This window comes from Lucilia sericata, unplaced genomic scaffold (assembly GCF_015586225.1).
Source record: "Lucilia sericata isolate MDLA Ls3-8-SP2 unplaced genomic scaffold, ASM1558622v1 Contig000228F_arrow, whole genome shotgun sequence".
Classification (NCBI taxonomy): Eukaryota; Metazoa; Arthropoda; class Insecta; order Diptera; family Calliphoridae; genus Lucilia; species Lucilia sericata.
Window position 1 is genome coordinate 414,451 of NW_023994255.1, and position 23,678 is coordinate 438,128.

The 23,678-nt window shown below is 29.6% G+C and overlaps 1 protein-coding gene across 1 annotated transcript; it reads right to left on the bottom strand.

Annotated features, from left to right (window-relative positions):
• Positions 1–486: 486 nt before the first annotated feature.
• On the bottom strand, positions 487–7,626 carry LOC119602414. Its single transcript, XM_037953926.1, has 3 exons — positions 7,174–7,626; positions 992–1,112; positions 487–923 (listed from the first exon to the last, which is right to left on the bottom strand). Exons 1-3 carry the CDS (start codon positions 7,325–7,327, stop codon positions 740–742), a joined length of 459 nt encoding a protein of 152 aa, XP_037809854.1. The 5' UTR covers positions 7,328–7,626; the 3' UTR covers positions 487–739.
• Positions 7,627–23,678: the final 16,052 nt, after the last annotated feature.

The following is a 23,678-nucleotide window of genomic DNA, read 5'->3' on the forward strand; positions in this document are numbered from 1 at the left end:
CTTAAAATGTGATTCTTAGTCGATCGGTATTGGGTGTAGGACCAATATTTTTGTGTGTTACAAACATCAGCACAAACGTATAATACCCTCCCCATTATAGTGGTGTAGGGTATAAAAATCAGTACATACACTGTTAACAGTACGTCTCGGAAGCACATTTCAGAAAAACGGTGTCATTTCATAGGTATATATTTTCATCGCATAGTGTTATTCAGTTTTATTTATATTATAATTAATAATTCGAATAGAAAAATTTATTCGTTATTCGTTCGAATAATCAAATAATTTTTAAATTTTAATCGACTACTCGAATGAAAAAATATTGGTAATTTTTATTCGAAAAAGTTTAAACACTAATAATTGACAACCCTAATGTTTAGGTTTCAAAAACAAATAATTTAATTTTTACGCAGAAAATAAGCACTAAAATGAAGCCATCGTTTTTGGGTGTTTTATTTTTGAATATTAAAAAATAAATTTGTTCTGTTTTGTTATAAATTGGGCAAAAATATATGTACACGTGTTTACATTTTATTATTTTCTTAGGTCTTAATTACATACAACTTCTAGTATATAAGGTCTTAAATCCATTTGAGGTAAAAAATACATACAAAATAGATTAAAAGCATATAAAGGAAATGTGATAGGAAATTAGATACAAGTGTATATATACTGCAAAAACGATTTTCAATGTACAACTGTAAACGAAATTTATAGATGATTAAACGAACTCTTGAAATTATTCCTTTTTGCTTGGTTCCTCTTTGGGTATATCGGGATATTCCAATTTTACACCAGGTTCACAAGTAAAGGTGGGACAGCAGTATGGGAAGGGAGCGGTTTTGTTAGTCTTTTCTGTATCCAGTTTGCATTTGTCATTGGCCAAAGGCAATGGTCCACAATCCTCAACCAACTCCAATAATCTGAAATGAATAAGAAAATATTGTTTAGCCATGTTTCTATAAACATCAGAATGCTGAATTATTTATACTTGGATGGATCTTCTTCGTTTTGTACACAGGTTGAGCGACCACAGAAAGGTGTCAAATCCCATGTTTTACCAGGTTCAACAGTTGCGCAGCGGGTAGATGCAAAGCACATGCCAGGGAAATCTGTAAAGAAAAGTCATACAAAAACTTAATTTGGGAAGATTCATGTGCTGGCATTTTAAAAATTGGTTAGGTTTTATAATGTAACAATCCAATTCGAAATAGTCCTTAATTGGATAGTCTAAAAAAATATTTGGAAATAACATTAATCGAAGAAGTAAAAATTATGAAATTTTATATTTTAAATGAAGAAAAAAGCTTTTTAAAATATAAGAAAGCTGATCGAAGTAACTCGTCAGAAAAATGTTGTATGTAACTTACATTTATGTATTCAATTAATTCATAAGGCCCAACTGTGAATATGAAAGTTAGCTTAAAGTAATGTCAAATACTTAAGAAAATACTTGTAATTAGATATATTTTACTTAAGTGACTTTGAATTTACATATTTAGCAACTGATCCATATTTACGTGTCGATTTAATTTTACAACATCTTATTTTCTTAAAACAATAACTTTCTTTTTCCAAATCATTATGGCACTGAGTTGTACTAATAAAAAATTTAAAAATGTTTTAATAAAGAAAAATAATAATTAAATAAATTAACGAATAAAAATACAGATCAATCGAAAACCCCTTTATAGAAAAAGGGAAACAAATTTAGATTTGTGTTTTAAAAATAGGCTACCGTGCGACTTGGATGTGTCTTTCAGTGCAAATTCTTTTATTCAAAATCATGACAAATTGTGCCATTGAAATTGTATGATAAAATTTTTGGCAAAATTTAATTTTTTCAGGATTTATTCAAAAGTTAACTTTTTTTATTTAGGGTGAAATATTTTTAAGGTAGTTTTGGAAAAAAATAAGTAATCAAATTGTTAATCAAGCTCGAGGTCATAGTTTTATTAAATTCTTCAATTTATTTATTTTCTTCAATATTTCGCCATCCACTGGATAGCATCTTCAGAAATAAAACAAGTAAGAAATTATAATCGGGCGAAGCCGACCATATAATACCCTACACCTGTTACAAAACTAAAATAGGATTTAATTTTCATGATAAAGCATTTAAGTTGAATTGTACCTTGCCTCAGATATACTTAAGCCATTTATTGTTGAATAAAATTGTGGACATTTAAGTCAAATTTTGAAGGGGGATTTGTATAGGGGCTATGTCAAATGAGACCCTATAATTATAAAATTCATGAGAGTCATCAAGGCTAGTATAGAACTTGGTTTTGCAGCTTTTAGTCGAGATACAAGTTTAGTAAACATAATAATGAACTCAAAAGCCCTATTCGTCGGGTTCAGTTGTATATGGGCTAGGTGAAATAGTGGACCGATGTTAACCATTTTCAATAGGCTTCGTCGCCGGTACCATAGAAAATCATGTCCCAAATTTCATTGAATTGTCTTCAAAATTGCGACCTGTAGTTTAATTACAAGCTTTACAAGCCCTATTCAGGAGTTTAGTTGTATGGGGGCTAGGTTAAATAACCATTAAACATTTTCAACAGGCTTCGTCTCCGGTACCATAAAAGATCATGTACCAAATTTCATTGAATTATCTTCAAAATTGCGACCTGTAGTTTGTTTACAAGCTTTGCAAGCCCTATTCAGGGGTTCAGTTGTATGGGGGCTAGGTGAAAAAATGGACCGATGTTTACCATTTTCAGTAGGCTTCGTCTTCGGTACCATAGAAGATCATGTGCCAAATTGAATTATCGTCAAAATTGCGACCTGTAGTTTGATTAAAATGTTTACAAGCCCTATTCAGGGGTTCAGTTGTATGGGGGCTAGGTGAAATAATGGACAGATCTTAACCATTTTCAATAGGCTTCGTCCATGGGACAATAGAAGATCATATACCAAAATTCATTTTTTATCTTAAAAATTGCGACCTGTAGTTTGATTACAAGGTTTACATGCACTGAAGTGGTGTAGGGTATAATGAGTAACAATAAACAAAAAATAAAACAAGTAAGAAAGTATAGACGGGCGTGATACCCTACACCAGTAATGAATATTAAATGTGATTTATTTTTCACAATAAAGCATTTATCTTCAATATTACCTTATTCCGATACATTTAAACAATTTATGGATGACTAATTTTCTGAAAGAGGCTTTATATGGGGGCTAGAGGCAAATATGGACCAAGCCACATAAAATTTTGTGAATATTTTTATATTTATATAATATTTATTTGTGCTGAATTTCATCGCGATATATGTGTTTATAATTAATTTTGGATATTCAAGTAATTTTCGGAAGGGGACTTTGTATGGGAGCTAGGGTCAAATGAGGCCCGATCTTTATGAAATTTGGCAAGGTCATCAAGGCTTGTATAAAACTTAGTTGTGCTACTTTGTATCGATATACAGGTATATTTAACATAATTATGAGCTCAGAAGCCCTTTTCGGGGGTTCTGTTGTATGGGGGCTAGGTGAAATAATGGACCGATTTCAGGACGAATATTTTTGTATGTTACAAACATCAGCACAAACCCAATATACCCTCCCCACTATTAAATGCTTTTACATTTAATATTGCATATAAAAGCATAGTGACGTGTTTAAAGACGACAAGAATTTAATAAAACTATGACCTCGAGCTTGATTAATAATTTGATTTAAAACAGGGATCGCAGACATATACTACCACATTTTGAACTTGTATAAGTGTAAGAGCGAAAAAAACAAGAAATGAGAAATACTTAGTTGTACTCTCATCTTCACAACAAGGCATGCTTGGAAAACTGAAATTTAGAAATAATAGTAATCTAAAACAAAACTAATATTTTTTTTAGTTTAAGAGTAGCACATATTGTTTTTGGGCTTATTTGCACATATTTATTTTAAATATTGAAATAGAAATATGAGCTTTTTAACAAAGTTTTTAATAAAATATATACATATAAAATGTAATAAAGATTTAACATAATTACATGTATATATTGGTAAATTATTGTAATTTGCTACTTAAGTTGTAATCAAACTACAGGTCGCAATTTTGAAGATAATTCAATGAAATTTGACTCACGATCTTCTATAGTATAGTATATAGACGAAGCCTATTGAAAATGGTCTATTATCGGTCTATTATTTCACCTAGCCCCCATACAACTGAACCCCCGAATAGGGCTTGTAAACCTTGTAATTAAACTACAGGTCGCCATTTTGAAGGTAATTCAATGATCTTCTATGTTACCGGAGACGAAGCCTATTGAAAATGGTTAACATCGGTCCATTTCACCTAGCCGCCATACAACTGAACCCGCTGAATAAGGCTCTTAAGTTCATAATTATGTTTAATATACTCGTATCTCGACAAAAAGCTGCAAAACCAAGTTCTATACTAGCCTTGATGACTCTCATGAATTTTACAATTATAGGGTCTCATTTGACCATAGTCCCTATACAAAGCCAACTTCAAAATTTGGCTTAAATATCCACAATTTTATTCAACAATAAATGGCTTAAGTACATCTGAGACAAGGTACAATTCAACTTAAATGATTTATTATGAAAACTAAATCACATTTTAATTTTGTAACAGGTGTAGGGTATTATATGGTCGGCCTAGCCCGACTATAATTTCTTACTTGTTTAGTAATTCTATTGAGAATCACATATTAAACTTAAACAGTTTAAACTGTGTTTAAGTTTAATATGTAATTCTCAATAGAATTACTGAAAAAGAAAAATGACGAACTCAAACCCGAATAAGTAGGATGTTTATCCATATATAATTAAGAAAATCAAAGTTCGAAATAAAAATCCAAATTACTAATTTTCCAAAATTTGTAAAATAGTTTAATAAATCACAGTGTGAACATTACAGATAATCGAAAATAAAATGAAAATGTAAGCCATTCATCTTTACTATATCAATAATAGTGAAGTAGATCAAAGGAAAAATATGTTTAATGAAATGTGTTGTCTTTTTAATGTTTTATTTTAAATAGCTTGTACGCTGGTAAATAACATTATTCATTAACATTTATTTCAAAAACCAATTTCTTTCGATAAAAAGTTTAAGTACGTTTGGACGTGTACTTATACTCACAGAAAACGTCCAAACGAATTTAATGTTATTTTTTTAATATATAAAACGTAGCACCTTAATGTTCATTTACGTAAGTAGACGACAACTTTTTTACATAACTGATTTACTTATGTGGCTTTATGCATCTGACTGTTAAGCATCAATTTCTGGTTTTAAACAGATTTAATCTGCAAAACTAACATATGGTCATTAGTTTTCGACAACTTTCTTTTTTTCAGCTTAATTGCTTAATGCACAATGATAAAAAAGCGATCATATACATAACTTTAATTACGCCAGCATTCAGCTTTAAGTAAAAATAAAAAATAAACAAGTATGGAGAGTCGTACCCGACCATATGATATACATACATACACCACTCGATTAATGAAACTTTGAGAATAAAATATCAGTTACGAAGCTAGAAAATAATCTATATCTGAGCATTTACAAGTCGATTTATGTTAAACTAGTCTTGCATTGCTAAATATATTTTAATAGTGTTTTACAATTGTACAATTCACAGTCGTAGCTTTATTGTCATAGACTTGTTTTTAAAACATAAAAGAATTACGACACTCAACGATACACGCTACGGCGCTGATAGTAAATTTGGCAAATAGATACATATGTGTATACATATGTATTTATGTATGTATATTATTTTCAACGATATATGTTATTGTTAAAAATCTAGTTTAAACTCAAACTCAGAAATACATAATAAAATCATGTAAAACATTCAAAGTCTTTTATCCCGAGACTATGTTTTTTCTCTTTTATTTATTTATATTTCTTACACACAAAAGTCACCATTCATTTAAAAAAAACGGCAAAACTAAGTTTTATACATATAAGCGTTAATTATACGCTTATTTTGGTCGGACCTCATTTGACCGCTGTACAAACCATGTATTCATGGATCGATCATAATCTTAATATTATTTAAGACATAATTTTTGCTTTAGTAATAAGAAATATATCCAAGTAAAATACTTTTTAAATTTCTGCACTGTTTTGCTTCGATGCATCCATATTTCTTAAACATGTCGGATATTTGTTTTAATTTCATACATACAAATGCACTTAAATAATTAACCACTTAAAAAAAGTTAATATGAATGTTCGGAATAAACGCTATTGTATTATTAGGGCCAAGGTTTGTCTTTTTGTGAACACAATTATTTTAACAATCAAAAACTTGTGCGCATTGTTTTTTAATTAACTATTGTTCAAATAATGTCCAATTCAACCAGCTGTAACGACCTCAATGTTTTTTACCATGCACAGTGGAGCCGATGAACAAAGAAATATGTAATTGTAAAACATTGAATTACCATTACCAATAGACATGTCTCAGGAGGTATAATTAAGCTACTAGAGTGTAAATTTTATAAAATTCATCAATTTTTTTTGTTTTTTTTTTTTAATTTTTAGTATATTTTTTTATATTACAAATATTAAAATGTGGCCTACTAAGGAACAACAAATCTTAATTTTTGTTTAAAACCTATGCTTCCAAAGACATTGTTCTCATATTACTCATTTATGTTTGTAAGAATGTGCATAATAGAATGCGCATCACGACCCGCTCTCTTGTATTTCTTTTTATCAGTATTCTTACTCACAAAAAATGGCAATTTGCATTTTAAATAAAAACTTATTTTTAAAATTTTTATAAATTTTCTATTTAAAAAAAGTTATAAAATTTCAATTTGAATAAAAAAATCTAATAAAAAACACAAATAAAAAACTTTTTAAATTCAATTAAATTTTTATAAAAAATTTTCTATATATAATAATCGAAACAAAAACTAGCAGATGGCAGCATCAGTTATGATCTTGCTCTGCTAAAATCTGACAGCATAATAAGTAATCTCGATGTGACAAAAAGAAATATGCACTAACTCATATTAGTACGTATGTATGTACATACGATGAGAGCAATAAATTATAACGCTCTTTGTTATTATATGAGATGCGCATTCTATATGATTTATATTCTTTGGTTATAGTTAATAGCAAAAGCTAAAGGCCTCTTTGTAACATTTCTTGTTTTACGAATTGTATCTTACCTCTAAGCACATCAGCTGGAATGAGTCGTTTATAGATTTTGATTTCACCTTCGGTGGATGTGGAGGTGGCGGTGGCTTTATCCTTCTCGCCAGCAGCCCAAACACTGGCTACGACCACAAATAAAGCAACAATAACAGCGCAAAAGACTTTCATTTTTTTATTTGTTTTGCTATTTTCAATTAATTTTCAAAACTATTTATTTTAATTGAATTGATTACGTTTAAGAGTATTTTAATTTTGTTGTAATAATAAAGAGTTTCGACTTTTTTTGAATTACAGATACACCCTTTTAACTATGAAACGGAAACGTTCTATTTTTTGTATGTTTTTGAAGTATTATTATGAAATATAATTTTAAAAAGACAAATTTAAAATAAAAAAGAGAAAAAATCACACGAACCGTTGCAAGCGAAAGTGAGCACTGAATTAAATTTGAAATTTGTTCAAACACCGGTATTTATACGTGCTGAAAATAACTAACAACTCACAAAGACTGGCTTTTGTTTTTGTGATTTAATATAACGAACTTCATTATAATTCTTTTTTTTTCTTTTCTTAAAACACCCCGCCAAACAACAACTATTTTAGCCTGATTACAATTTGCACCACAACCACTGTCTTCGACTCATCTTTGAGCTACATTGAAGTTTTGTTGGAATAAATATATGTTTAAAAATAAATAATTTAGATGGAAATAAATGCTTCAGTTACTTGTTATACATACCACTTAATTAAAATACCTAAATATGTTGCGAAAAAAAACAATTTTAAAATTTTGATATGTACATTTTTCTTCATAGAAAAATTGTTATTAAAAATGCATAAAATGTATGTAATTAGCACTTCCATTTTATGTCAACTGGTACACAGATGTATGAAGTGAATACACATTAGGGTGATCGACTCGATTTTTCAACCGGTTTTAAAACCGTTTTTTTCTGCTTTACCAGTGTCGGTTTTTTTCTTAATGTTGATTTTTCGAATATCGAATAACCCGGTTTTTTCACTTTTTTAAACCCGGTTTCGAATACTTTTATTTGCTTTGTATTCAAAGATTATTTAAATGAAATTTTTAAGTAATTAATAATACAGCCCGTCTAAATTTTAAAAATATTCGAGTCGAGGAACTAGAGTATATTTTTCTACAGCTCTTTTGGTTAAACTTTTTTGATTTTCCTAATTAATTAAAAAAAAATTATTTGTAAAATGGATAACTGTTTGATAAAATTTAGCAATCTTAAGATTATATTCCAATTAAAATAATTAATTTAAGCTGAAATTTTATGGAAGTGTTGGAATGCCTATGCAAATTTCCTAAACAGGGCTTTTAAAATAAGCTAGGATTACATAGTACCTTATGTTTAACAGAAGTGTCCCACTTTTTTCCTAATTTTTTTTATATTAAAGAAATAATGTAAATCAGACGACTAGATCTAAAGTTATAATCTTTTAAACTGTTAAAAATCATTTCGGGCCATGTTTTATTAATCAAATTTAAACATAAACATTAAGTTTTTCAAATTAAAATATATTTTTTTTAATTGTAATGAAAAACCGGTTAACCGGTTTTTTCTGAATTTGAAAAATATCAACCGGTTTTTTTTTAAATGTCAACTATTCGAACTATTCGAAAACCGGTTTTTGGAAAATGTCGAATAATCGATCACCCTAATACACATACATACATTTAAGATTTTCTGGAAATGTTAGTCTGATTATTGTATTTTTTTATGTTATAGTAAAACTCTGAAATTTTTAATCAAATCGCATAATATAAATATAATATAATAAAAGCAAAATAATGTAATTTTACAACTCAAAAGTGAGACTTTTTATAATTTGTTCATTTATTTTCTTTAAATTTGTTCTTTGTTAAGAGTTGCCGGCTCTGAAATCTTATATATATGTATATATATATTCCATATTCTTCTAAGCTATGGTCAAATGATGTTAATTTTTACACAGCCTTCTCAAAATTCTAATTTTAATTTCTTGAAACTTGAAACAGAAACAACATACTTTTCAAAGGCTATTACATATTGTCTGGATTACATAGACTACTTCCATGTAATCCAGGTCTTACTAATAATATGTTTTATAAATACTTCATTATTCATCTTGCCAGTGAAGAAGCTGTATACTTCATGTGATTTGCAATGAATACTTCTTCTAATTACTTGTAATCGATTGTGATAAGTTATTGCCTCCAATGACATCACCTTGTTAAATATACCATAGCATCTAGGGGACATCGAACCCATCATCCCAAGACTATTAGACTAGCTCAATAACTATTAGCATCCCTTGCAAAAACATATATATATATATATATATATATTTATTCATATGACCGTCGACAACATTATTCTATTTGTATACACACAGAAAAATATGCAAAATTTTTTATATCGAATTTGTTTGATTTTTACGCAGAAGGAAAATATTTTCTAACAAACGTTTTATTGACATAAATTTAATTTTCAGTAAATATTTTGCTGATTCAATAAATGGAAAACAACAATAAAACAAGTTTTGGAATGTAATAACATGAATTCTTATTTGGTAATAACATTTTATGTATAAGTATTTCAGTTTTAACAGTACAAAATAATACTTTCTAGAATGAGAATTGAGTTGTTGTAGGTAGAAGGGGAACTATACGCCATTTTTTTGGAGGCGGCTTCAAATTAAAACCACAATACCAATTCTTAATTTTATTATTGGTTCGGCTACTTAGATATGTTGGCTTTAGTTTTATCCCTTACATCTTTCCTAAGTCATCCTAATGTACATATTTTTTAATTTTTTCGCAATGACCAAAAAGGGCTATACCGCCCCATACATGGGGTAAATAAACCAAGAGGATGGGGCAGATTTGTCATTAGTAAAATAAACCAAAATATTTGAAAAATAAAAACTTATTTCGCTGTTTTATATTTTAATTCATAAATATAATAAACCAGACATTTATTGTTTATTTCACATAACTTAACAAAAAAAATTAAAACAAATTATTACTGATTCTTTCTATATTTTAACCAAATTTTTTTCTACATCACAAGCATTACATATATTTGGTGCCCCACGGGCAGTTCTGGGGTTTTGTTTCAATTTTTTCGGGCTTCAAATTATATTATCGAAAAAATTATTATATCTTATTGTTTACTACTGACCAATATATTTTTTCTATCAAAACTAAAAAAGTTAGCACAAAAAATTCACACACTAAAATATTTTCACAGCCCTTTGAAAAACAATTAATCACGTCGGCCTATCATATGTAAAGTTAATATTTCAAACTTTCACGGATGATAGGTAATTTGATAATGCGATAAAATCGATTATGTTCCCCTATGGCAATCCTTCTACCCTATATCTATATATATAAAAATTAATGTGTGTTTATTTGTTTGTTTGAAATATATAGACGGCTAAACGGCTGAACCGATTTTATTGAAATTTTCAGAGTCTCTTCCTGTATGTCTGGAAGGAACTATAGGCTACTTTTTATTTCGAAAAAGTAGGAGAGGTGCCACGCCCACATTCAAAATAAGTATTAAAAGTCGCATATCTCAGAAACTGCAAGAGTTGGAGTCCTCAAATTTTGTATGGACAACTTTCACATCTATAACAATATTTTTGGATAAAATGGCCGGAATGCCTATAGTGGGCGTGGCACCTTCCATATGAAGAAAATCTTAAATAAATATATCTGAGAAAATATAACAGATAGAGTCCTCAAATTTTGTCGGAACCGCTTTAGTGTCAATATGATTATTTAATGAAAAAGGGGGCGTACTAGCAGTAGGGGGCGTGGCACCACCCATGTATTATCCATGTAAACATTTTGTGTAATAAATTGGTGGACTATCTTTGGGGGGGGGGGTGCGTTGCTCCTCCCATATGAATAAAATATACAAAAATTCGTTTATCTGGGAAACTATTAGAGCTAGCCATATGAATTAAATACAAAATTTGGTACATCTGGGAAACTATTATATTATTAAAATTTTTAATAGGTTACATTCAAGTCTAAATTAACGTTTGGAAAAATTGGCGAACTTGCAATAATTTGCGTGGCATCCCCAAAATGTAAAAAATGTATATCTGGAAAACAATTATAATTACAATCTTCAAAATCGTAAATTGTTTTTTTTTATATACATTGATTTTAGGGTAACAAAGCACACTGGGTATAGCTAGTAAGTAATATATTTTTACAAATTTTAGTTTTATGGAATCAGTAAAATTTTTGTTAAAATGTAGTATATGAGCAATTTCGTGTCAAGTTTTGCACTATTAGAAAGAAGGCCACACAAATTTTCAGCACTATCGATCAATAACTGCCGGGCTTGTCCAAAGGAGTTCAGATTCAGGTTCAGCTATTTCTTCGTTGTTTCCAAAAAAAAATAATTTTATTAAAAAAAAATTCACCTTCGTGAGAAGGGTATATATAAGTTAGTCGTCCCGTTTGTAATTTTCAGAATATAGTTCTCCGACCCTATAAAGTATATATATTCTGAATCCTTATAGATAGTGGGGTTGATTAATGTCCGTCTGCGCGTCTGTTAAAATACGTTTTCTGAAGACCCCAGATATCTTCGGGATCCAAATCCTCAGTAATCCGTCAGTAAAATCCGTCCATAAATAACGGAGATATAAGCAAATGTATGTATGTATTTATGTATGTATGTATGTATGTATGTATGTATGTATGTATGTATGTATGTATGTATGTATGTATGTATGTATGTATGTATGTATGTATGTATGTATGTATGTATGTATGTATGTATGTATGTATGTATGTATGTATGTATGTATGTATGTATGTATGTATGTATGTATGTATGTATGTATGTATGTATGTATGTATGTATGTATGTATGTATGTATGTATGTATGTATGTATGTATGTATGTATGTATGTATGTATGTATGTATGTATGTATGTATGTATGTATGTATGTATGTATGTATGTATGTATGTATGTATGTATGTATGTATGTATGTATGTATGTATGTATGTATGTATGTATGTATGTATGTATGTATGTATTAGTAATAATAAAAAGAGCCACCTTGAATATGTACCAGGGTCTTCGGTTCGCTATTTTATTGCGCGTTAAATAATGGATTTCACAAAATTTCATTTTGTTTTCTTTTTTGTAAAACACAATTCTTAACACGCAATTAAATAAAATGTGCAAACAAAACGACAAAGCCGAAAATAAAGTACTTCTATATCAGATTATAAGAAAGTCATTACTAGAGTAAGTAGTAGTCATTGGAAAGTAAGTGGTTATGGAAGTACAACCCATTACCGAGTTTTTGCTGGGTATGTATATGTCGATTAGTTAGTTAGTTAGTTTGAAAGGCGGATGAATATACATCAAATCCGAAGAAATACACCTAGGCCTCTATCGGGCCTGTTGTGCGCTCCTTAACCAGTGCCTCAGGTGGGAATCGAACCCACCACCTCCGGTCTACCAGACTAGAACACTAATCACTAACCTACCGGAGGCCACATATGTCGATTAAATTTTAAAAATGATTCGATTATTCGAACGAATAAAAGTTTTTATTCGAATAATTTAATAAAATATAAATAAAATGTGCAAAACACCTTGAAAATCTTAAGATACGAGTAAAAAACGGGATTCTTATATTAATACACTTATATATAAGTAACTTAGTTGAATCTCTACCAGTTTTAAATTTCTCAACGGATTTAAAAGTGGAAACCAAGACCTTTATAATGATATATACAATGTTTAACTAACCTGTTTTGCAGACGTTTTTCCAAACCGTTTTTTCTATGTATTAGAAACAGGCAACTATCGCGCCCGTTGAGCGCTGCTTTTCATTGAAGAACAAGGTTTGTTGGTAAAAAAAAACAACGTAGTGTCCGTTCACTGTAGCCATATATGACGATCCAAAATATCGTGTTGACGATTTGTGGATTTTACCTCGATTGTTTTAATAAAGGATTTTTATACAAATTTTAAAATTAGTCGGCAACGTAAGGGCGAAGGTAATAGCTTTAAAGCAAAGGTAGCTCGAGGTAGTTCACCTGACGAACGCAAAACCGTTCGCGGCAACAAAAGCTGAATTCAAAATATGGATGAGAGAATACCATAAGGCTTGTTGGAATAATGAAACGGTGGGTAGAACCACAAAGATCCTAAAAGGGTGACCCTGATGAGAGCAAGACGAGAAATCTCCTCAAAATTAGCAAATGCGAGGTTAGTATGATTGTACGTATTCTGAGTGGACGCACAGAATTACGAGCACATCTAACAAAATTGAAAGTGCGGATTCAGACGTTGAATAAAAAAATATTTCATATTCATATTTACTGCATATCAAATAACATAAGTAGTTTACAAGAACTCAATATATGCTATTTTGAAGTATAATTGTTAAATTATGCAGATAATGATAACTAAAATCAATCGAAATTGATAAAAACGTCTCGATAGTTAAAGTAATGAATAAAAAATTAGTAGAAATACCATCTAATATGTTTATTATCTAAAACAAATAGTTTTGACGATTTAATGACGATTTTCAAAAACCAATTTTTTCCTCGAAATTTCACGATTTTGCACCCAAATCATCTGGCAACTATGTGTCTTTCAATGTTCTGAAACTCAGTTTCTGCCCGTAATTCCTATGAATTTCTTAATCAATATTCGTGAGAAATGTTCCGCTTGACTAAAACATTCTATCTGGGCTCAGTGTTTCAAAGTTTCCGACATATTATGTGTCTGGTATGCGATCAGACACGTCCGATGATTGTTTGTAGTCTTCCAATGTGTCCAGTGTAATTACGTAATCTATAGACAATAATCTATAGACAATAAAATTAATAAACACTGAAAATAACTGTAATGCCGGTTTTAAATTCGGAAAAGTCGGGTAAGCACATTTGTAACCAGTTATTTTTTGGCCATCGTCAAACAAAAATAAGTAGTTATTCACCCAAAAAAAAAATCTTACTAATATTACTTGCCTACTTACCGGGTAAGTAAAGATTTTGCTGGGATCTAGCAACGTTTCAAGAGCCTTGCTTGACGTTGTGCTTATGGCACCAAGCAAGCAGCATGTTCGCTGAACTCCCTGTTGTAGTTTGATATTACACTTTTATCCAAAGAAGTCAACCAGATTATTGAAGCATAAGTCTAATTACACTTTTATAAAACCAATAAGTCATAGTATGCAGCTATGTGCCTTTTTGATCCTATCCTCTATGTGGTGTCTCCATTTTAATTTTCGGCCAAGGATTACACTCTGTCTATCAGCGGTATCTTCTGGCCCAGGGAACAGGTTCCTACTTGAAGAACCAAATTAATTAATGTTTATCTGTTTCACTTATTGCAAACATTTAAAAAATGCAGAAAATCACTTTTAAAACTTGCAAAACAAAAATGTTTATAAACTGCAAAAATTAGTAAACGCTTTTTTAAATTATAACATATATTTATATTTAGATTTTTCTTACAAAATATTAACATAATTTCAATGCTGTGTACAAAAAAATATTCGTAAAAAGTAACATTCAAATATTATTCGATTAATCGACACAAATTGTTCGAATTATTCTTTATTCTAAATTAAAAATTTTTTATTCGTTCGAAGAAAAACATTTTTTTTTTCCTCGATTAATCGAATATAACCCCATACAAACGTACATATTTCCGGAAATGTATTTATCGTTAATAACTTCCTCAAATATGTCGGTATTTTGCACATGTCAATATAATACTAAAAAGAGCGTTTTTTCTGATAAATAAAGCTATCGAGATAAAATTTGAGTTGAATATGTTTTGTGTACATACAAATCATTCTACCAAATTGTTTCCGGATCGGTCCATTATTGGTCATAGCTCCCATATAAGGCCCACTTCCGAAAATCACTTAAACGCTCATATTTCATTAAGTAATAAAGCTATTTTGGTAAAATTCGACATGAATAAGTTCTGTATATATGTCATTCGGAAGTTATGTGCGTTTAAGTGATTTTCAGGAGAGGACCTTGTATGGGCCGATAGTGAAAAAATGTTACATTATCATTTCTGTATATAAAGGCAATATTTGTGCAAAATTTTCTATGGATATCATTATTTGGCAATGTGTAATGTGCGCTTAACTGATTTTCGGGAGGGGACCTTGTATGGGAGCTACGGCCGATTATGGACCGATTCAGAAAACTTTTGCCTCTACATGAATTCAATTGATATAAAACTTTTACTTCGAAAAGTTTGTGAAGATATTGTCATTCTACCGGAAGTTATTAACAATTAATTTTCAGGGAATATGTACATTTGTATGGGAGATATATGAAAATGTGGACCGATTCCGCCCATTTTTAACAGGAATCAAGCTTTCATATGGAAACAATTGTGTGTTGATTTTTATTATATCGCATAGTTTTTGTGAAAATTGTATTAGAATCTGTTAAAAAAGCTTAAATTTATATATATATATATATATACTTTGTTGGGCCTTAGATGAATATTTCTTGGTGTTACACACGGAATGACAAACTTATATATACCCTCTATCACCACTGATGGTGGTGGAGGGTATAATACTTGTGTTTAGGAATTTTTTGTTTGAATTTAATTTCTTTTCTGTGCATATGCACATAAACATATTCAAGGTCTTTATAAAAATATATATGTTATAAAACACAAACAGTAGTCTACACACCTTAGGGTATGATTTAAATATAAACAGTTATTGTTCAGTATATTGATTTACATAATATGTATGCCCAAAACAATCAGACGGGGCTGCCGCAACTGTGGTTATACGTCAGTAGTGATCATTGTAATCTGACTGTTTAGCTACTGGTAAAATGAGAAAAACGTCATAAAATACATTGTTGAACAGACTGACAGTCAGCCAAACATTGTGCTTTAACTGAAGTCGTCACTCTGATCCCATTTTAGGTTTTTTAAATGTGCGAACGTAAAATAAAAGTTAATCTCTGGTTGTAGTTTATAGTCAAAGTGAGTCAAGCAATAAATTTTTTTTGTTTTCAGTTTGTCGTTTGTACTTCTTTTTAAATTTTTTGCCATAATAATGGTTTGTTTTGTTAACGTTTGTTATGTGATTGGCTTATATTAGTCATCCACAATGGTGGTACCTGATTTTATCTATAACACGCCAACAAGACAGATCTTAAACACATTAAACACAAGATTAATGGAATATATTACGTTATAGACAGTGACGTAGATGTGCCAAAGTAATTGATGGGATTTTTGCGAAAACAATAACAAAAAAACCCAATGATTTAATTCAACAGACATTTTTATTGTTTACAAAATAAGTTAGATGCTAAAATACTTGTAACTAAATAGAGTTGTTATGTATGTACATATATGTATTATAACATAAAATTTGTTGGGATACAATTCGAATTTATTTTAAAGAATTTCAAGGGCAAAATTTTGGAATATAAATAAATATGAAAATCGTGATATACAAAATTTATTCATATATAAACTAGTAGGAAAGTATGATAGATTTAAACAATTTATGAACGAAAAACTAATTTTCTGAAAGAAGGTTTATTTGGGGGCTAGGGGCAAATATGGAACGATCCCGATAACATTATGTGATAAGATTTATATAATATTTAGCTGTGCTGAAATTCATCGCGATATTAGTGTTTATATATGAATTTCGGACATTTAAGTCATTTTATAAAGGGGACTTTGTATGGGAGCTAGGGTCAAATAAGGCCCGATCTTTATGACATTTGGCAAGGTCATCAAGGCTTGTATAAAACTTATTTGTGTTGCTTTTTATCAAGATACAGGTATGTTTAACAAAATTATGAGCTCAAAGGCCCTTTTCGGCAGGTTCCGGTGTATGGGGGCTAATTGAAATAATTGGCCGATTTTAACCATTTTTAATAGGCTTCGTCCTTAGGCCAAAAAAAGTGTGTACCAAATTTCATTCAATTATATCGAAAATTGCTACCTATACCTTGCGCACGAGATTTACATGGACAGACAGCCAGACGGACGGACAGATGGACATAGCTTAATCATTCTAAGTATTTATACCCTACACCACATTAGTGGAGAGGGTATATTGGGTTTGTCCTGATGTTTGTAACACACAAAAATATTCGTTCTATACTAATCGGCTTAGAATCGTTTTCTGAGTCGAATAAGCTATGTCCGTCTGGCTGGCTGTCCATGTAAACCTTGTGCGCAAGGTACAGGTCGCAATTTTCAAGATAATTGGATGAAATTTGGCACACACGCTTTTTTTGGCCCAAGGACGAAGCCTATAAAATCGGTCCATTATTTCACATAGCCCTCATACAACATAACCCCCCCGAAAAGGGCTTCTGAGCTCATAATTATGTTAAATATACCTCATAGTTATGTTAAATATACCTGTATATCGATAAAAAGCGGCACAACTAAGTTTTATACAAGTCTTGATGACCTTGCCGAATTTCATAAAGATCTGGCCTCATTTGACCCTTGTCCGCCTGCCCGCCTGTCAGTTTAAAACGATGCTAAATAAATTAACGAAATTCGGCAAAAGGATTCACTATTGCTCTAGGCAGTTTGGTATTGAAAATGAGCAAAATCGGTTTACATCGGAAAGACTTATGAATCAAAATTTAAAAAAACTCCGAAAAAATTAAGCTTTTTTAACACAATCTAATACAATTTTCACAAAAACTAGTCGATATAATTTCATAAAAATCAGCACACAATTGTTTCCATATGAAAGCTTGATTCCTGTTAAAAAAGGGCGAAATCGGACTACGTTTTCATATACCTCCCATACAAATGTACAAATTCCCGGAAAATTGTTAATAACTTCCGGTAGAATGACAATATCTTTACAAACTTTTAGAAGTTAAAGTTTTGTGTCAATTGAATTCATATAGGAAAAATTTTTCTGAATCGGACCATAATTGGCCGTAGCTTCCATACAAGGTCCCCTCCCGGAAATCACTTAAACGCACATTACACATTACCAAATAATTATATACAAACAAAATATTGCACAAAATTGCCTTTTATACAGCAATGATACTGTAAAATTTTTTCACTGTCCGTCCATATTTGGTCATATCTCCCATACAAGGTCCCCTCCCGAAAATCAATTAAACGCACATAACTCTTTAACAAATAATGGTATTCATACAAATTTTGGCACAAATATTGCTTTTATATATATGTAGAAAAGAAACTGTGAAATTTATATAAAAAATTTGTCTCAAATAATGCTTTTGTATACAAACATTTGATTTTAAAATTGTTTCACGATCGGTCCATATTTGGTCATAGCTCTCGTAGAAGATCTCCTTCAGAAAATCACTTAAACGCACATAACTCGTTACCAAATAATGATATCCTTACAAAACTTGGTACAAATATTAATTTAGTTTAAAAAAATTTTATTAAAAATAAATTCACGATCAGCTCATATTTGGTTATAGCTCCCATATAAGATCCATAGCTCCCATATAAGATCACTTAAATTCATATTACTCATTACCAAACAATGATATCCATGTAAAATTTGACACAGACATTACTTTTGTATACAAAATGTTATTTTTTTTTGTTCACTATCAGTCCACAATACAAAGAAGCCTCTTCCGAAAATCACTTTAATGCACATCACTTATTACCAAATAGATACATATGTATATAGTAGATACAAATTTTGACAGAAATAAAGCGAGAAACCCTATTTCCACAAATATTTGATTAACTTAAAGGTTATTTATATAAAAGTAGCTGGTGGAGGGTATTTAAGATTTGGCTCAGCCGAATATGGCACTCTAACTTTTTTGTATTGGTTTTACGCAAAAAAAAAAAAAAAAATATTAACCTTTTTTCCTAACAATCGCTTGTTTAAATTTAATTTCGTTTTTTATAAATATTTTTATTTGGTTTTATAACGAGGTTTTTACTGATTCAATTAATGTTATTGTTTGAGTTATGTTTTCATGTCTGCATATGGAATACAACAATAAAACAACTTTTGAAATGTACTAAAATGAATTATTATAATTCTTATTGGGTTTATAACATTTAATGTATAAATGTTTCAGTTTTAACAGTATAAAACCCTAATCGGCAAAGAGCTTTGTTAAGAGCCTTTTTGCACTCTTAATTTCACACGTTTGTATGCTTACACATGTATACAGGCCCAACTATAATGTGCATAAACTAGCTTAAGGTAATGTCAAAACCAAACGAAAAGTCTCTCAAGTGATTAAGAAAATTCGAAGAAACTTTTAGGTGGCTACAATATACTTACATGCATTCCAAACAATTTAGCTCCATTTTCACATTTATATGCCACACGTAATAACAAAAATACATATTTCATAATATTTTATCGAAATAAATTAATTTTCTTGTAAATTTTAATTTTTTTCTTTATTTTCTTTGTGAATAATAAAATAAAAATTGATTCTATAAGGAATGTGCTTTCAGTATCGCTCTTTGCTTAAGCAAATAAAATTTGACGAAACTCTCTTAAGTACATTATAGTTTGTCACATCGTTTTATATGTGTTCGCTCAGTTGCTTAAGGTGACTTCAGCTTGTGTAAGCATATTATAGTTAGGCCTTAAAAAACGATAAAAACCTGTAAGAAAACTTATTTTTTGCTCTCTGCCGATGTAGGGTATAAAATAATTGTTTCTAAAATGAGAAATAACATTTGGGGTTTCTTGCAAGACTTGTAAGTAAAAAAGTAAGTTTCATCATTTCCTAATCAAATTATTTGTAGATTTGGTAAACAAATTTGTTAATTATATAAAATTCAGTAAATATTTTAATTCTTTCTATTAACATATTTGATTTAAATCTAAAAATTTTTCAATAACGATTTTTGCAGATTCTAGCAAAACCTTTGTTTGATAACTCATTAAATTTAACAAAATTCATGTTTGTTTTGGTAATTTTTTTTTTTAATTGAAGTTAATATTTTTTTTTTTTTTTTGCTAATAGCATATTTTTGTAATTGAGAAAAGATTATTTTTTTCAATTAATTTTGTGCGAATCTGTTTTCTAAATATACAGTTTTCGTGATAAGTACGTCCGATTTTAAGCAATTTTACATTTGGTTGGTGAATTCTTGTACTGAATCGTAAATTTTTTTTGATTAGTAAATCCGCTAGACCTAGTGAAGTTGGTGGGTCTAGTAGAGTAGATCACAGTACCATTTTTAGAATTTTCAATATACCCTAAAAATCGGAAGATATTGGAAAAACACGCTTTTTGTTGACTAGACAGACCAACTGACTGTTTTGGAAAGAGTTTCCTTTGTACTTTTCAAAAAGTAAACATACTTTACTTTCATAAAATTTCTGGAAATCTAATCTCTAATCTTCTTCCTTCTTCGAGATATCTTAACCTTAAATTTGAAACCACTATAAACATACATGTGTATATCGATATTCAGTTGGATTCATAAAAACTTATTTTAGGTTCATAAACGTCAAATAGCTTAAAATACATTCAATAAACCATTGACAAATATAAGAATAAAAAACTCAAAAATAGGCATTATTTGATTAATAGATGAATATTTCAATTGGCCAGCACTGTTTTTAGGCAATTTTCATTTGACTTTCCATAGTTTATTGGATAAATATAATACCATAAAATAATTAATTTTTTAACTTATATTGATTATTGTTATACCATTGCAAAATATATCAATATTTGCAAAAAATTATCAAAAATTGCAATAAATATAAGAAAATGTTCAATAGTGATGAGTATTTTGTCGCAAAATAATCGTTTTCGGATACTTTTAGTAATAATTTAAACTTATATGTTATATTTATACATCTGAACTAAATAAACATTTACTATAGCCATATATATTTATCTTTCTTAAATGTTCGTTTTTATTGGCAAAAATCTCTTATAAACAAAAATATAAAATTAAGAAAACCTAATAGAAGAATATTTTATCCTAATTGTACGCAACACTAACACATTAAATGATAGCCAAATTATACAGTCCTGCCAAGTTAAATAAAACAGCAGTTAATGTAGATTTATTATTTGTTTATGAATAAGTTTTAAGGCTAAATTGTGCTTTAACTATTGTGTGCATTAAATCCAAAACAATATTTTTTTTTTATTAATACACGCGATTGTCTTTATTTTACGACAAAAATTTCACCTGACGATATCTTAGCAAATACAAGTGACAGTTAAAATAAATTTTTTTGTGGACATTTTTTGACTTTATAATTCCAAATTCTATTCTACGAACCACTAGTAAATATTTTTACACAAATCCCATATTTTTGTTCCCAGAGACATATATTTTGTATTAACAAATAAAAAACACAGTAAATATGTACATACGAATGTAAATATGAATAATCGTTAAACCTTTTAATACAAACAGCTGATTCATATATTTATTTTCGAAATGTTAACACGATAGACATACATATACTTATTTTCAAAACATTAACATGATTTGCCATTGACTATGAACGCCATATGAATCCAAATAAAAGTGAATGTTAATTTTTTAAAGAAGCCGTCTCTGTTTATTTTGTTTTCATTATAAAATGGTAAAAGTGGTATAAATTGCATGGCCGAATTTTATTTACCCTCCACGTAAAATAAAAAAGAAAACGATAACAAAAAAGAAAATTAATTATATAATCTGCCACTATAAGGTATAATTACATTAGATTTATTTTACAGCATATATGTATATATCTGTTGATGAAATGTAAAAACAATTATACAAACATATTTAGGTATGAATTATACATGTACACATATGTATGTACATTAGGGTGGCCCCAAAATGGAAGTACAGTAGTTTTCGTTTATAGTCATCACTGTTATAGTCACATTAGTGACATTGTCAATTTTATTAGATTTAAATGTATCTGTCGATCAATTTCATATAAAAAGATTATTTTAAAGTCAATTTTTTGATATAAGCACTTTTCACATATTTGCAATCTATCCGTGGCTATTAAAAGTCATGTTATATGAAAAAACTTCACGATATTGTCACATACGAAATTTTTTGAAAATTATCGTGATTTAAATGAAGAAGTTTTTGTTGAAGAAAAACAGTTTTCAATTAAAGAAATTTTAAATGCAGTAGATATTTTGCGACATTTTTGCTTAGAGCAAGATATAATTCAAATTTTTTGTTTGAAAAAAAAAATAGACGATAAAACTGTAACCAACATCCTCAACCTAAAACAGACTAAAATTGATGATTTTTTTAAATAATATAAACAATATTTCTTTAATGTAATGAATTTATGAAAATAAGATTTATTTCTTTAATAATCATGAATTTGTATAGCCACCATCAAACTAGATGGGAGGTATATTGATTTTATCATTCCGTTTGTAACACACCGAAATATTGGTCATAAACCCACAAAAGTATATATCATCACCTAAAACGCAAACGGCCCTATCTAACATTTTTAAAATTTTACAGGAGAAGCAACAAACTATTTAAATTGAAAAGTTTGTTTCTAACGACGCGATTTATTTGTAGTAAATAAACAAATTATTTTATAGTGAAACGTATCAGTTTTTATGATAGCTAACAATGGCGTATATAAAAATGGATAAATTGGACTTTTTACCTTTAATATTTAAATGTTTTTGTAGATAGGGCCTTTTTTTATCAATAAAATCGCTAATTTTGGTCGGAGGAGTCAATTTTATGTGGACATTTGTTTTGATGCAATACATCAGAATCAACAATAAAATCGATTTTTGGTTAGTTAGGGCCGTTTGCGTTTCAGGTGACGATATATTCTGTGTCCTTATTAAATTCTAAGACGATCTAGCCATGTCTGTCCGTCCGTCTGTCTGTCTGTCTGTCTGTTGAAAGCACGATAGAGGCCGAACGGCAAGAGGTAGAGAATTGGTCGATAACTGACCCTACCCCTCATATAGGGTGCCCTTCAAAAAATGAATTTTATGCTCATTATTGGCTAGAAAATATGAGTATAGCGATGAAATTTTACATAAGTAAGCTCCATAACTGCCCCTACCCCACATATAAGGTCCCCTTCAGAAAATGTTTTTAAAACTCATTATTGTCACAAAATAGCGAGTATAGCGATGAAATTCGACATGAACAAGTTTTATGGGAACTGAAATCTTTCTACCGATATTGATGAAGGTGGATCGATAACTAATCCTACCCCCCATTTAAGGACCACTTTGGAAAATTACTTTAACTCTCATTAGTTACTTAAAAATAGGACTTAGGCGATGAAATTCGAAATAACTTACATACGAAACATAATGTAAAGATTTAAAAAAGTTATTGACGATCGGTCTAATAAGGTACACTTCAGAAAATTACTTTAACGCTCAATAATGCCTCAAAAGTTCGTACAAATTACAGTTGTTTTATAGGGACTGGAATTTGTCAACTGAATTTGATGAGGATCGGTCGATAACTGATCCTACCCCCAATATCGGTTTCC

What these genes read in the sequence shown, in the direction of transcription:
- LOC119602414 (XM_037953926.1), bottom strand. Translation starts at nt 7,327, where the DNA reads ATGAAAGTCTTTTGCGCTGTTATTGTTGCTTTATTTGTGGTCGTAGCC. An exon ending in TCCAGCTGATGTGCTTAGAG is followed by an intron (nt 1,113 to 7,173) that starts GTAAGATACAAT and finishes TTTTCTTTACAG; the next exon opens with ATTTCCCTGGCATGTGCTTT. An exon ending in AACGAAGAAGATCCATCCAA is followed by an intron (nt 924 to 991) that starts GTATAAATAATT and finishes TATTCATTTCAG; the next exon opens with ATTATTGGAGTTGGTTGAGG.